The 16,002-nt window shown below is 47.4% G+C and overlaps 2 protein-coding genes across 2 annotated transcripts in view; one reads left to right on the top strand and one right to left on the bottom strand.

The window, feature by feature from the left end:
- RHPN2 (rhophilin Rho GTPase binding protein 2) overlaps positions 1-2,002 on the bottom strand; it is a 56,290-nt gene extending 54,288 nt beyond the window's left edge. The window contains exon 1 of the mRNA XM_059903963.1: positions 1,909-2,002. Within this exon, the coding sequence (XP_059759946.1) occupies positions 1,909-1,977 (69 nt within the window). The 5' untranslated portion in view covers positions 1,978-2,002. The remainder of the gene's footprint in view (positions 1-1,908) is intronic.
- An 8,781-nt stretch (positions 2,003-10,783) lies between these two features.
- The window catches only part of GPATCH1 (G-patch domain containing 1), a 39,262-nt gene continuing 34,043 nt past the window's right edge, over positions 10,784-16,002 (top strand). The window contains exon 1 of the mRNA XM_059904675.1: positions 10,784-10,928. Within this exon, the coding sequence (XP_059760658.1) occupies positions 10,856-10,928 (73 nt within the window). The 5' untranslated portion in view covers positions 10,784-10,855. The remainder of the gene's footprint in view (positions 10,929-16,002) is intronic.

The raw sequence follows: 16,002 nt of genomic DNA, 5'->3' as shown, positions 1-16,002 counted from the left end.
TCACCCATGCTGTTCCCTCTACCTGAAGTGTTCGTCCTCCCCTTCTTCACCTGTATAACATCTACCTCTCATTCAAGGAGCATTTGTTTTAGGACAAACTGGCTCGGATCACACATCAGGGAAGGTTCCATGTCGACACCTTTTATTAACCTTGTACTAGGAACACTCTTTGGACTACTATGACGTGGCACAATGATCATTACAAGGTCTCGTTTTCCAAAGAGATGTTTCTAATTGCAAACCAGTGATTCATCTTATTTTGCACCCATGATTCTCTTTATCTACCACCGGAGAAACCGCACCTGAAAAACACTCAGCTTTGCATCCTTTCACAGCTCCCTTGCCTTCCACTCGGTCCTATGCACATCTTCCCCTGGAAAACCTGTTCTGGAAGACAAGGGAACATAACCCTGGCAGGTGTTCACCCCCTCTTCTGCCCCTTCCTCTGTTGTTTCCCCCAGATGCTGCTATAGGTCCAGACCTCCACCTGTTCAGAGGACAATTTGGGGAGGAAATGAAGTCCCAGAAAGATGCAGCAACTTGCTGAAGTCTACAGTGCAATTCTGTGGGGGAGGCAGTCAGGGTTTGAGGCCCTAGGGCTGAGATCAAGGGATTCCCAGGCCTGGCCTCCTTCTGCAATTCCATGGCCTGTGATACTCTGTCCCAAATGCCACACATAATTAGAAGTTATAATCCTATAATTCCATAATGACATCTTTTAACTTAAATACACCTTGAAACTACTCCTTTTTTTTTTTTTTTTTTTTAATGCTAAAAGCAATTTAACCAAAAAGAATTTTTCCAACTCTGTCCTCACCTGTTTCCAGATTCTCCTCCTGCCCATCCTCTAGGGACACTGCTCCTCACCAGAGAGCAAAAGCCCAAAGGCAGCGTCATGGGAGAAGGAGGAAGACGCCAAGAGCATTCACTGACTGGATCATTAGGCGTGGAACAATTAAGAATTGACTGTTCTGTGGGAAACAGCCACACTGCCCTGTTTATAATTTCGTCCTCTGCCTTCAGTCATAGAAGTTATAAAAAAACAATTTCTCAACCCACCTAGTCAAACATGGCCAAGAGCCAAAGGCTATTTTTAGACTCATAGGGACAAGGAAGAAGGATGGAAAGTGCCCCGTGCCTCCGGGCTCAAAAGCATCTTTGTAGCCCAGGCCTTGCAACCTGCGGACATCCCAGCGACCCCGCTCCGTGGATTGGGGCCACTTTTGAGGGGCTGAGCTGCGAACCTTCAGGGCGGGAGGCCACGGTATGTGCCAAGCTCCCGCGGAGCCCGCACCTTCCGCAGGTCTACCCAACAATCGGATAAATCCGCTTTAGCGAAAAGTGGTGAGGGAGCGAAACCGCTGCCCTCACGTCTGCAGCGCGCACGCCCTCCTGGGCAACTAGGGGCAGAGAAGGGGGCGACGCCCGAGGTACCCTCCCATCCTCGAAAAAGTCGAAGAGGCAAACACTGGAAGCATTCTGGAGGCAAAAAGGGAACGCCATCCCTTCTGAGGGGCTCCAATTTCCACGCGCTCCGGCCAAGCGCTCGGGTGGAAGCTGGGCTCGGGTCCCCACGCGCCGCAACGCCGAGGGCGCCAGCGCACTGGGAACCGGTCCCTTCCCCAGGGCCGCGGGACGGCCGGCGGGGGCGACCCCGAGCACCCCTCCTGGCTGTGTCCTCCGCCGGCACCTGCGCGGGGCGGCCGAGACACCACTCCCCAGCCCCGTAAGTCACCTGCTCTCGGCCGCCGGGTGCACCGCCGCCGCACCCCTCCACTCCGACCCTCCGCCGGGCGCGCCCTCCCCCTGCAGGCCTGGTCGACCCCGCGCGCCCTGCAGCCCCCTCCACAGCCTGGGGGGAAAGAAGTCTGGAGCTCGCGGAATCCCAGCCCGCCCGAAGCCGCCCACCTTCCGAAAATAGCCGTCGCCCTCCTTCTCCAGCGGCTGGGGGGCCGCGGGCAGCAGAGTGTCGGTCATGCTGGCAGCGCGGGAGCACAGGACAGACTGAAGCTCATCTGCGCGCTGGCCCGAGAGGGCGCCTGGCCCCGCCCTGCCCCGCCCCTGCCCCGCCCCTCCCCGCCTGAGCGACCGCCCCTCCAGCCCCGCCTGAGGCCCGGCCGGGAGTCCTGGAGACCAAGCCAGGCCCGCCGAGACCACGCCCCCGGTCCCGCCCCGGCTCCGGATTGGCCGAGCGCAGCCGTGCCCCAGGCGAGGCTGGCGGAGGGGAGAGCAAAGAGCCCCTCCGCTCTTTGCTCGCCCTCTCCCAGCCTCAGGGGCTTAATCTGGGAGTGGTTGCAGCCTCAGCCCGGGAGCGCAAGGGCGGCCCGGGGGTCTCCACTGCTGCCGCGAGGCCCGGGTTGGGGATCCAGCTCCTCGTCTGGAACCATGGGGGTAAATGCAGCGAGTGGGTGAAGCTACGGCTCCTGCGCGCACGCCGCGGGGACAGTGACCATACCCGACGCCACGTCGAGGGCGCGGCGGGAGCGCTGGGCCCTGGGCCGAGCAGTCAGGAACAGCTTCCCGCCAAAAGGGATCCCGGGGCAGAGTCCGGGACTCTGAGGGAGAGTTGGCGGCGCCACCGAGGGCCTTGGCGGGTGACTCAAACCTGTTGACACAGCGATCAACCCCCTGTCCCCCAACCCGCTCTGCAGAAACCAGGCGGATCCACTGGGAGGTCACAGATGGCGAGGGGAGAGGGGTCCACCCAAGGAGGGATCCCCAGAAAGGGTTTCGTGCCCAAGAGACTCGACGAATATCCTTGAGCACGTTTCTTAACCACCACTTCGAACCTCAGATTTCTCAACTGCAAAATGGGTCCGGATCACCCTCTCTTGACCTGGGGCAAGGTATTACAACCAAAGTGGTGTATAAGCGCTTAGCAGCGCGGTAGGGACGCGAATAGCTTAGGAGCGAAAGGGGGACTCCTGGGGACAGGGGTCGCACCGCTCTCTCTCCCAGCCCCCCTGATCGGTGGACTGCAGACAGGGTGCCGGGACTGGGCTGCCGGAGCCGGAAGCCCCCCAGCGGCCACGCCCCTCCTGGCCAGCGTCCTGCAGTTCCTACCCCCTCCCCCAACTAAGGGACACCCTTGCGCAGTTACTGCTGCGTTTGGCCGTCGCGGTAGGTGCCACAGGTAGAACACAATACAATCTGCTTTCAAAACAAGCCAAGTGTTTCCTTTTCTTCTTAAAAAAAAAGAAAAAGAAAAAAGTATGTGCATTAGGGGGTGTTCAAGAGTTTAAAATAAATGGTAGCAACAGCCAAGTAAATGTTAAAAAAAAAAACTCATCATCACTGCCGGCTCCAAGACGCAGCACAAGGAAAGGCGTTCTCTGAAAGGACTGTTTTAATACTAAGAAAGAACCTGAAGAATCTTAAGCATCTGGGACAGGTGTTTGGGAAACTCTGCGGCAGATGCAGAAACTTCCCTTCTCTCGTAGGGTCAGAAATAAGTATCAAGCTAATTTCAGCATTGTCACCCTAGAATTAATTCATGGCCCTGGAAATGTACACTCCCCTCCCCCAGCTAGGACTTGAAAACAACCGCTTCCGTTTTGGGGATCCAGAGGTGGCGGGTCACTGTATTACATTTGTAACACTACTGCTGCTACTACTAGTAATAAAGTTATCAATAATAGAACCTCTATTCTAGCCAGAAAGTTTGTAGATATTATGTTTCACGAAACTTCTGCAAATAAGAGAATTAAATAATCTCCATTTAACAGGTGAGAAGACCGAGGCTCAGAGGAGTGAAGTGGTTAAGGGCACGCTAGCCATTAGTGGCTGAGATCGGTGTTTAGTTCAGGGCTGCTGACTCCAGTCATTTCCTACCACTCTCAGATTTTTGTCATCTCCTTCTACTACCCTAAAGTTCCAATCGCCTTTACAGTTTGTCACATATACGTGTCACTTGTACTATTATCGACTTAATAGTCTTCTTTAAAATTACTCACTTTAAAACACACACTTCTGTCATACAATAGTTAAAGAAATATAGTTTGTATAATAAATACTATATCTAGTGCAATAACCCACAATTTTATTAGAACTGAAAATCCTAATCAGACCTGACTAATTTTCAGAAATAAATAAATAAATAAATAAATAAATAAAAATAAAATAAAATTACTCACTTTAACAAACTTTATTTTAAAACACAACTATGTCATAACAATAAGCAGAAAACCAGTGCTACTTTGACCTATGTGGACATACACATAAAAGTGAATATAGTGAAAACCAAAATCTGTTATTTAATCTAGCCCAACACCTTTGCCTTCTTGAGCTGCTTCTTTTATTAAAAAGGAAGAAGAGCAAGAAAAGGAAGCCTGGTGTTAAGGACACACCAGCCCACCCTGATACTAGCTTCAGAGGAAAAGAAGCACTTCTCTGTGCATCCCAACAGGCATCTCCCAGCCCTGTGAACCATCTGTGTGTCACTCCTTGAGGCTGTGCAGGACCAGACATCTCTAGACATTCTCATGGCTCCTTGCAGGGGGCTCACAGGCCTGATCCCGTATCTCTGATCCTGCTGCGATCAGGAAATGAGAGCTGCTGCAGCTGACCCAGCAGGAGAGTAACATCTAACCTCCTATTTGTCAACCCAGTTGGTGGTGTGTGTCACAAGAACTGCCAGTGAGCCCCCTGTGCTCCTAACAAAAGAGTCGGGGTGGGAATTTCTGAGATAGGCAAAGGTTAAAAATCTCAACTGCAAACAACTATTTTGTGAAGTCCCTGTTTTACTATCTGGCTGGGGCCAGCAGTTGACTGTCCAGGTACTCAGTTTCTTTAAGTAAAATGTAAGTCATACCTCCTAAGACCGGCTTGTTGACAAAAGGAGCACTAGCTTCTCTAGGGGCAGCCTGATGTACATCCTCTCTTGGAGAATCTGATGAAATTTGCCAAATTAAAAGCAGAAATCACAAGTTAACCCTTAAGTGAGTGAAATTCATTGTAAATTATAGACCCAATTTTGCAATTTTTATGAAAAAAAAATCTTAGAAATTGAAGCCATATGATGCCGTGGAGCACTGACTTGAGAAAACCACACTAGATTTGGCAAGCTCTGCCACTAAGTCACCTTGGCCAGATCCTTCTACCCCTTGTGACCTCAGTTTCCCCAGCTCTGAAATATGGTCTTAAATACACAGCAGTCATTTATTGCATACTTTATGACAGGAGCTGTGCTTTGCATTTTGCATACATGATCTCAGTTGATCCACAACCCTATGAAATGGGTACTTTTTCATCCCCATTTTAAAGAGGAAGAAGCTGAGTCTCAGAGGTCACCAGTCTACTAAGTTAGATTGCCTGATGCAACACCATGCACTATGCTACTCTACACTGTTCCTTGCAATTTAAAAGGAAAGATATTTTGTCATATTTGGAAGAAGTGATTATGGATTAAAAATAAATGAGTGGGACTTCCCTGGTGGTGCAGTGGTTAAGAATCCGCCTGCCAATGCACACGACACGGGTTTGAGCGCTGGTCCAGGAAGATCCCACATGCCGTGGAGTAACTAAGCCCATGCGCCACAACTACTGAGCCTGCACTCTAGAGCCCGCGAGCCACAACTACTGAGCCCACGCACCGCAACTACTGAAGCCCGCATGCCTAGAGCCCGTGCTCCGCAACAAGAGAAGCTATCGCAATGAGAAGCCCGTGCACTGCAGCGAAGAGTAGCCCGCGCTAGCCGCAACTAGAGAAAGACCGCGCACAGCAATGAAGACCCAACGCAGTCAAAATAAATAAATAAATAAATTTATAATAAATAAATAAATAAATAAGTGACAGAATGGCAAAATATGCCAAGTACTGGTGAGAATGTCAAGCAACCAGAATCTCATACATTGCTTGTGGGAGTGTAGATTGGTACTACCACTTTGGAAAACTGGCATTTTCTACTGAAGAGGGACATATGCATAACTTATGAACCAGCAATTCCGAATCTAGGTAGATAACCAACAGAAATGCATACATCTGTTCTCCATAAAACATGTACAAGAATGTTCACAGCTGCACTTTTCAAAATAGCCCCTAACTGGAAACTACTCAAATGCCCATCAACTGTAGAATGGATAAGAAATTGTGGCATATTCACATAATGAAAACGAACACATTACTATCACAAGCAACAAATATGTTGTGAGCAAAATATTTTGCTCACAAAAATATTGTTGAGCCAAAGAAGCCAGAAAATATACTGTATGATTCCATTTTACATAAAGTACAAAACAGAAAAAATTAGTCTATTCTGGGATTATTGCTTCTGGGTTCTGGAAATTTTCTATTTCTTGACCTGCTTGTTGTTACACGGATGTGTTCACTTTGTGAAAATGCACAGAACTGTGTGCATATATTGTATTTCAGTAAGAAAACTCAACAGAAAAAAAAATGAGTGGCATTGATTCCCAAACATATAGCGCAGGTTTCTTTGTATGTCATGAGTGACCATCCCATTGCCAGCATTGATATGTGGACCCTAGGAACAAATTACTCCCTACCCAGATGATTCAGCCCATCTTCCTATTGGGCAGTTTCCTGAGATTTGTGCTTTCTTGCCTGTATGAATAAGAAAGGAAGGGTATGTGGTGTTTAAGCTTCTACAGTTTTGCATAAAAACACATTGTTGAGAGAGTGGCATGGACATATATACACTACCAAATGTAAAATAGATCGCTAGTGGGAAGCAGCCGCATAGCACAGGGAGATCAGCTCCGTGCTTTGTGTCCACCTAGAGGTGTGGGATAGGGAGGGTGGGAGGGAGACACAAGAGGGAGGAGATATGGGCATTTATGTATATGTATAGCTGATTCACTTTGTTATACAGCAGAAACTAACACACCAGTGTAAAGCAATTATACTCCAATAAAGATGTAAAACACACACACACACACACACACACACACACACACACACAAAACATATTGTTTAGGGGTTGCTACTGCCAAGAATCAGGAGTATTGGGTAATAAGTGACCAGGGTTGCAGATGAAGCATCCAGCCGTTCCTTCTGAAGATCTGGAGTCAGAAAGGTTGGTAATTACTGTTTTTATTTGTTTTGTTTTTTAAATATTTATTTATTTATTTTGGCTGTGCCAGGTCTTCGTTGCAGCAAGCAGGATCTTCGTGGCAGCACGCGGCTCTTAGTTGCTGCATGCGGACTCTTAGTTGTGGCATGCAGACTCATAGTTGTGGCATGCACGCAGGATCTGGTTCCTCGACCAGGGTTCAAACCTGGGCCCCACCCCACCCTCATTGGGAGTGCAGAGTCTTACCCACTGGACCACCAGGGAAGTCCCATTACTGTTTTACTAAATGCAGTGATTGTCAGAAATCTAATTAAGTAAACTCTCAGTAATAAATTTATTGGGTTTTTCTTGCCTCTTTAGAAGCTATAAGCTGTAAGAAAATTATTTGGGGTAACTCAGAAATAAAATCACGGACCTTCATGATTTGTCTGGCTGTATGGGTTAGCCCCCAACCTTCTTTACTTTCAATATCTACATTTATTCACATGATGATCAAAGGGTGATGCTGGGACCCTGCAGGGCTTCAATAAACAAAGATGCTTTCTCTTTAGTACATTAAATTTCTCAAGGCAGGAAAAGGGGTAATACATACAAAAACCTTTAAAATGAAAACTAAGACACTGACATAAAAATGTTTTGGAAAAAATACTATGGATGTAGCTCAAAACAAAAATTCAAGGGGTACAATGCTGTATACATGTATCCCTCCTGCTGTGATTTCCTTTGATCAGTGGCAACCACTGTTACCAAATTCTTTGGGGAGTTCACTGGAGATACAGCATATGTGTGGGTGTATTGTGTCCCTACATTGTGGATATAATATGTTTTCTTTTAATATAAATGGCAGCATCCTGTGTACTCCGTCTCACCCCCTGTTTTGCTCATTTGACAGCATATGTTGGATATATACCCCACCAGCATTTTAAAATGCTTTACAGTATTCTATCATATAGGTTGTTCCAGTTACTATTGCTGTTAACAAATTACTGCAAATCTTAATGGCTCCAAACAAGAACAATCATTTTATTATTACCTCTCATGGTTCCAGAGGTGGCTGTACTCAGCTAAAAGGTTCTTGCTTGTGGTCTCTCATGCAGCTGTAGTCAGATGGCTGCTGGAACTGGAATCATTTTGAATCGTCCTTGCTCATGTGTCTGGTGATTGATACTGATTGTTAACTGGAACCTCAGCTGGGTCATAGGCTGGAATACCTACACATAGCGTCTCTTCATGGCCTGGGCTTCCTCACAGAATGGAGGTTGGGTTCCAAGGTCCAGCATCCCAAGAAACAGAAAGTTGGAGCTACCAGTTTCTTTTTTTCTTTTCTCTTCTTTTTCTTTTTGGCCATGCTGGGTGGCTTGTGGGATCTTAGTTACCTGACCAGGGATCGAATCCCAGCCCCTACAGTGAAAGCACCGAGTCCTAACCACTGGAACACCAGGGAATTCCTGCTACCAGTTTCTTCAAACTTGGGTGTGGGAAATGTTATATTGTCAGTTTCACTGTATTCTTTTGGTCAAGCAGTCATGGAGCTTAGATTCAAGGGAGGGGACATAGACTCCACTTTTTGACCAGAAACTTGCCAAAAATTTTGAGGTTGTGTTTTTTTTTTTTTTAATTTTACTTTTTAAAAAAAAATTTTTTTTTTTTTAATGATATTCTTGTCTGCTTACATTCTTTTTATGTATGTATGTATGTATGTATGGCTGTGTTGGGTCTTTGTTTCTGTGCGAGGGCTTTCTCTAGTTGTGGCAAGTGGGGGCCACTCTTCATCGCGGTGCGCGGGCCTCTCACTATCGCGGCCTCTCTTGTTGCGGAGCACAGGCTCCAGATGCGCAGGCTCAGTAATTGTGGCTCACGGGCCCAGCTGCTCTGCGGCATGTGGGATCTTCCCAGACCAGGGCTCGAACCCGTGTCCCCTGCATTGGCAGGCAGATTCTCAACCACTGCGCCACCAGGGAAGCCCGAGGTTGTGTTTTTAAAATAATTTTTTTTGGCCTTGCTGTGAGGAATGCAGGGATCTTAGTTCCTCGATCAGGGATCGAATCTGTGCCCCCTGCATTGGGACCTCAGAGTCTTTTTTTTCTTTTTTAAGATTTATTTATTTATTTATTTATTTTTGGCTGCATCGGGTCTTAGTCGCGGCCCGTGGGATCTTCACTGAGGCATGCGGGATCTTTCATTGCGGTGCCCAGGCTTCTCTCTAGTTGTGGCATGGGGTTTTCTCTCTCTCTAGTTGTGGTCCGCGGGCTCAGTAGCTGCCCCAGGGCATGTGGGATCCTAGTTTCCGGACCAGGGATCGAACCCGCGTCCCCTGCATTGGAAGGCGGATGGATTCTTTACCACTGGACCACCAGGGAAGTCCCTAAAATAATTTTCTTTTTTAAAGTCATGTACCATGACTTATTTAATTAGTTCTTCATTCTTCAAATTACTTACTGAGTGCTTACTACATTCCAAGCACTGTTCCAAGCTCTGAGGATACAGCAAAGGAAGAAAGAAAAACTGGTTCAAATCTGTCTTCTTGGAGCTTACGTTCCAAGGGGAGCTTACATTCCATTCCATTGGGAGAGAAAGACAATAGACATATAAATAGGTAAACCAAATTATATAAGGTGACAAATGTTGTGGAAAATATATAGTAGGGTAGGGGGTGATTGGGGTTGTTTTTTAGAATAGGGTCAGAAAAGTTTTCGCTGAGTAAGTAACCTTTGAGCAGAGACCTGAAGCAAGTGAGGCAATGAATCATGCTTGTAGTATTCCAAGCAGCGGGAACAGTGAATGCAAAGGCCTTAAGTCCAGAGTGCGCTTGGAATGCTCAAGAAACATTCTCAATCCCAGAGATTCTGATTCAGGAGGCCTGGGGGACGGGTAGGAGGGACATTTTAGCAACATGTTAGTGATTCTCACTCACACAGACTTCTGACCCTCATTTTGCAGACCCAGGCTTCGTTTCTCTCTTCTGTAAGAAGGAGGTTTGCAGTGGGAGAACAGAACCCTATTGGACAGATGTTTGTTTCTTTAGCTTCAATAAGGGAGCCCTCAGCGTCCCTCACCCCACCTCACAGCAGCCTTTTGCTTGTCCGCTTGCATTTTCTTTCTCCTTTCTCGTTTTCTTCGTTCTCTTTTCAAATTTCTTTCCTATTTTATTTTTCTCTTTATTCCTGTTTTCCTCTGCCCCCACCACGCCCCCCCCCCTTTCCTTCTCCTTTTCTTTTAATCTCTTCTTCCTTTATTTTCCTCATTGACCAAGTGTTGTCCCAAGCTACCTTCACCGTGGGCATCAGGGTTCCCCTGTCTGAATCCTTTCAGAGGTGTGGAAGGGGACTCCAGTTACGTCAACCTAAGGGTGACATATACAGAGTGCGTGTGTCTATCTGGGAGTACAGGCAAGTTCCCGCAGATGGCAGGGGTAGGACTGAGGGGAGCAGGGTCTGCCGGCAGGGGAAGTGGGGGAAGAGCACGGACCGGGTTGGGGAGGGGTGTGGGGTGGGCAGACTTCGCGGAGAACCACCCCTGCAGCTCGACAGCGGAGTGCCTTCCACCTTCTCCCAGGCGCCTCCTCCTGACCGGCACATGGTGGAGCTAGGATGGGATGTCGTGGCAGCCAAAGCCTCCGAGACAACTCCTGCCGGGGTCCGCCTCCCACAGGACGGGTTTGAGAACCACCCGGCGCAGATCCGAGAGAGGCTTGCCGGGCGGGGTGAGCACTTTCCGCCACCTGCGCTTAGAGCTTCGCTGCGGTTCGCGGAGATTAAAGCGCGGAAGGCATTTTGCCCATTGAGGCCTCCGTAGCGAGGGGGCGAGGCCCGGAAGGGAGCAGGATGGCGGCGCTGGATGGAGACAGTGACGAGGATTTGGTCAGCTATGGGACGGGCCTGGAGCTGCTGGAAGAAGGTGCGGGCTACATTCGTCGCCGGGGCCTGTGGAAAACAGGCCGGGGGTCCAGGATTCGGGGCAGAAACGCACAACTCTGTGCCAGACCTTGTCTGGCACCGGGGGAAAGGCTCGCCTGCTACGGGCTCTGGGAACAGCGATCGGAGAGGCGTGCACTGTGCTTGCGGGGTGCTCACGTTTTGCAGGGACGGATGGGAGGCCCGGAGGGATGGGAAGAAGAAAGATGACAAACAGGCTCGTGTGAGAGCGGGGGTAGGGGAAGAGCGGTGGTCAGGCAATGTTTTTCCTAGGAGAGGACGTTTGAGCTCAGCCTTGAAACAGAGAAAGGAAGCAACCGTACGAAGATTTGGGGGAAGAGCATTTCAGGCGAAGCGAACAGCAAGTGCAAAGGCTCTGAAGTCGGAGCCAGTTTGGCAAATTGAGGGACAGGCAGGACTGATGTGGGTGGAGCAGACAGCACCAGGGGGAGGCTGGTAGAAGATGATGTCAGAGGGGGAGGCGGGGGTTGAGTCTTAGTTGGTATGGTCAGGGAGTTTGGATTTTAATACTAAGTGTAGAAGAGTCATGGGGGAGGGGGTTACACAAAGGAGGGGTATATTTTTCAGATTATTCTGTCCTCGATTTTGAGGGTAGGCGGGTTGGGGGTATATAGGAATGAAGCAGGGAGATTAACAAAAAGAGGCCAGGCGATGATGGTGGTGGTGGTTAAGTAGTGGTGAGTTGAGATGTGCTTTGAAAGCAGAGCTGACCCGACTCGCTGGTGGAATGTGGGGGTGAGTGCAAGATGAAGCAAGATTCTCCCCTGTGTTTCTGGTCTGATCCACTTAACGACTTGATTTGTTTCGTAAAGCGTGTATTGGATGGCTAGTAAGGTCTGATGGCAGTGCTAGCCCTGTGGGAAAGACAAAGGAAGTTTGGTGGGCTAGGAGTTATTTGCAGACTCTCCTTTTTTCCTACCCTGACCACATCGTGTCAGGTTGGTTGTCCTTCTGGGACGTTGCCCCTGATTACCCTCTTATTCCCTACAAACAGTTCTAATCATTAGAAGCTTATGCCAGATGCTGGCCCTGTTCCTACTGTCTGCTTACAAAAGACAGAGAAATGCTAGTCTCCTGAAAGCTTCTTATGTGTTTAACGACACCCCTTGCATTTCCTCTAAGACATCTCTGTACCACACTCAGTTTTCTAATAAATTAAGTTTAAAGTCCCCTCAACCCTAATTTGTCGGAGCTTTCTTCAAGCATGGGACCAGAGTGTGGGTAGACTGGGGCCATTATTAGTATGTCCTTCATTTTAGACGTATTTCTTTACCACAGTCTAAGCTCACATTAGCTTTATTAGCAAACACATCATCCCATGGTCTGAAGGAATTGGTTGACAAAGATTCTTAATTTGAGGGGTTTCAAATCTAGTTGAGAACAAAAGTATGAGGTTCACAAGTGCTAAAGTATGTGATGTAGAGAGGAAATAACCTACACAAGCTAACAGGGAAACCTGAGAAGGCAGGATGGGACCCCTTGAAAACTGGTTAGAATTTAGGTATGCAGGAAGAGGACAGGGTTAAACATGCATGGGTGGAGGTTATTACAGCCCTGCCAAGCAGGAGTTTGTGTCATTTCTATATTTCTGGTCTCACAGTTGTTTCCTTGTGAAGTGACATATTGTAAGTCATCAACTATTTGACCTGTATTTTTCTAATTCTTCCTGTTTTGATGGTGTATAAAATCTGTGATGAAGCCTAATGGTCTAGCCAGGCTCTTGAAGTAGAATGGACTTTTTTTTCCCCCCCCTGGCCTAAAATTACCCTTTAACTTCTCAGTACTAGGTGTTTTTGAGGATTGATCCATTGTTTCCTAAGCACTTTGAAGTTAAAACATACTCTGACTACATGTTACAATGTAACATACTAGACCAATAATCACTTACACCTCCTACTTTGAAGTTCTAGTGACAGGTTAGACAAACATTGGTAGAGGAGGGACGCCATTACTTAATTAAAGTTGCTGGCCCTGACAGAAAGTTTTATTGGGTAAGAGAGTGGCTGATCTGTTACACACAGACTCATAGACACATACACCCTCTGGCCTGGAAGGAAAGTGCCTCAGTGCTTATTTAGTCTTCCCTTAGATACATTCACTTGGCTGTAGAATTCTCCTCATTGCCTGCTCATCCTGCACTCAGATTAATTTAGGACCATTTTCTTCTTCCTTGATGTTGTGACTCGCCCACTTAAAACTATCTGTGGCTCCCAGTCACCCACAGGACATACCCCAGACCCTGCAGCACTGTGTTCCAGGCCCGCTGCACTATCTGCCCTTTTGGTTCCATCTTCCGTGCCTTCCCTGTCCTCCAGTCAGACTAGACTACTTTCTCAAACATCTGACCTTCTCCTTTTCGACCCCCTGTTTACTGTTTACTGATGGAATTAATGCCTCTGTGGGGAATTGTGTCCCTATGTGCAGCTATCAAATGCTGCTCGCGCCTCTGGGTGACTCTGATGTTGTGGACCTTGAACATTGTCAGAACAGTTCCTATACATGCAGGTCTCCTCTGCTGGGCTCGGAGTGCCCTGGGAACAGGGACAGAGTTGTATTCAGTTTTCCACACCCAGCATCTAGAACAGGGCTGCTTCCACGGAAAGGCCCTCAGTAAACTTCTGGTGGGGAACAAGTAAAGGACAGAATGGGTTGTGTCCCTGACTTGGAGGCAGAGTTGAGATCTGATTTCAACTTTGTGCTTATTAGCCGTGGACCTTAGGGCACTTACTTAATCAGAGCATCCTTATCAGGGTATGATAAATGAGATAATACTATTAGTAACAGTAATTATAATGGGGCCTGGCTAAAATGTCACTTCCTCCCCGGAGTTTTCCTGTGCTGTGGTTAGAGGCGGCTCCTCCTCCTCAGGAGCCCTGTGGGACCTGGTCAGCCACACCGCTTGGCCCTCATCATCTGCTGTCCAGTTCTATCTAGTTGTCTGCAGATCTTTTCTCCCCTTTCAGCTCAGGAGTACCTGGAGAACAGAGCAAGAACAGAACCTCGCATTGGCAGGACCTGTCCTCTCTCCCCTTAACCCAGTGGTTCTCAACCAGGGATGAATTTGCCCCCCCAAGGGACATTCGGCAATGTCTGGAGACATTTTTGGTTGTCATGCTTTTTCGGGATGGGGGCGTTACTGGCATCTGGTGTGACAGGCTAGGGATGCTGCTAACCACTGTACAAGGCAGTCCCCCACAACTAAGAATCATCCAGTACAAGCTGTCAATAGTGCTGAGGCTGAGAAGCTCCACCTTAGCCAGGAATCGTGCCAGGTGCACGTGCAGTAAAGGAGCATGTGTACTGTATTTTCTAAGAAATGGTGAAAATCTTGGACTGTGGGACCTGAGTTGTAATTCAGTTCTTTAGAACGAAATGAAATTGTAGTGATATTAACCAAGCTTTGCCATGGCCAGGGGCTGTGCTCAGTTCTCTGCGCGTGGTTTTTAATCCTCGGCACCATCCCACAAGGTGACTTCGGTTATTATCCTAATTTTATAGTTGTGGAGACTGGGGCTTAGAGAGATCAAAAAACTTGCCTATAATCACAAAGCTAGCAAGTAGGAGGGTAGGGGGATTTGAACCCAGATCTCCTGTCTTCAGAACCCTCTTGATTACCCTGCTGTGAGTTATATTCTAGAAATGACCTAAAGCCTCCGTAAGCTACAAGTAAGAATTTAGGACTATGAGGCTAGACATTTCTTTACTTTTTGTTCCACTATCCAGAAATAGTAACTGGCTTAATTATTGAAGTAACAGGTATACATGGGCTTTAGGATACATCTTACCTACTATATGTACTACTATTACTATAACAGCAATAGGAGCTAGGGTACTTCCCTGGTGGCCCAGTGGTAAAGAATCCGCCTTACAATGCAGGGAACGCAGGTTCGATCCCTGGTCAGGGAACTAAGATCCCACATGCCGCGGGACAACTAAGCCCGAGCGCCACAACTACTGAGCTCGTGCGCCTCAACTAGAGAGCCCGTGTGCCACAAACTGCAGAGCCCACGCACCCTGGAGCCCTGTGCCACAACTAGAGAAGAGAAAGCCCGCACGCCACAACTAGAGAGAAGCCCATGCACCTCAACAAAAGACCCTACATGCCGCAACGAAGATCCCCGTGTGCTGCAACAAAGACCTGACGCAGCCAAAAAAATAATAAAAAATACGTAAATAAAATAAATTAAAAAAAAGAGCAACTAGTACTTTAAATGTGTTTATTGTGGGTCCCTCTTTTTGCTAAGCACTTTACAGGCATTATCTGATCCAATTTGCATAACAACTCTATGAAACAGATATTACTATTAATGTCGTCCCATTTTACAGATGAGGAAATCAAGGCACAGAGAGGCTAAAATGACCAAAGTCCCTAGTATAGGTGACCAAAGTGCTAGTAAAGGTGGGCTTAGCTTTAAAATCCAGAGTGCCATGACTCTCAACCCCAAGCACTTAACTACTGCCTAACTTGCTTTCAGTAGTGAATGTTTGAAAATAACTTGATGGTTACTTTTTGTTTTAAATAGATTCAGAAGTTTTAATTAGAACTGATAAAATTAGGCAGTAATTTGTGTCATGAAACTTGAAACCTAAGGAAATTTTTAGGTGAGCCTAAAATGTTCTAAGTTCCTTTTCGCTGGTGTTATTTAGCACCCCAGCCCTTTTCAGCCAAGTAAGTAAAGGAATAAGCTTAAAGAACAGTAATTACGACATCAGGAGAGTCCCAGAAATAAGGAAACTCAAGATTTGGGGAAAACGGGCAATGCCAATGGAAAAATTCTGGAGTCGGGGATGCTGTGAATTTCCAGAAGAGAAAACCTCTGCACACCATGTGCCACCCCAGCAGCTTGCCTACTTTACTGCCAGCAGATTTCACCTCCATCTCTGAACCCTTCGCCCTGTAACTCAGTTTTCATAATGGAATTTAGTGGGAAAAGCAGGCCATTTTTGCTAAAACATATTTCTAATATAAATAAGAGATATTGCTTTCTAAACTACATCAGGTACTAAGGTCTAGGAATAGCAACTTAATTAAACTT

This window comes from Balaenoptera ricei, chromosome 19 (assembly GCF_028023285.1).
Source record: "Balaenoptera ricei isolate mBalRic1 chromosome 19, mBalRic1.hap2, whole genome shotgun sequence".
Classification (NCBI taxonomy): domain Eukaryota; kingdom Metazoa; phylum Chordata; class Mammalia; order Artiodactyla; family Balaenopteridae; genus Balaenoptera; species Balaenoptera ricei.
The sequence above is the reverse complement of the archived record's forward strand: the minus strand, read 5'-3'. Positions and strand labels throughout refer to the sequence as shown.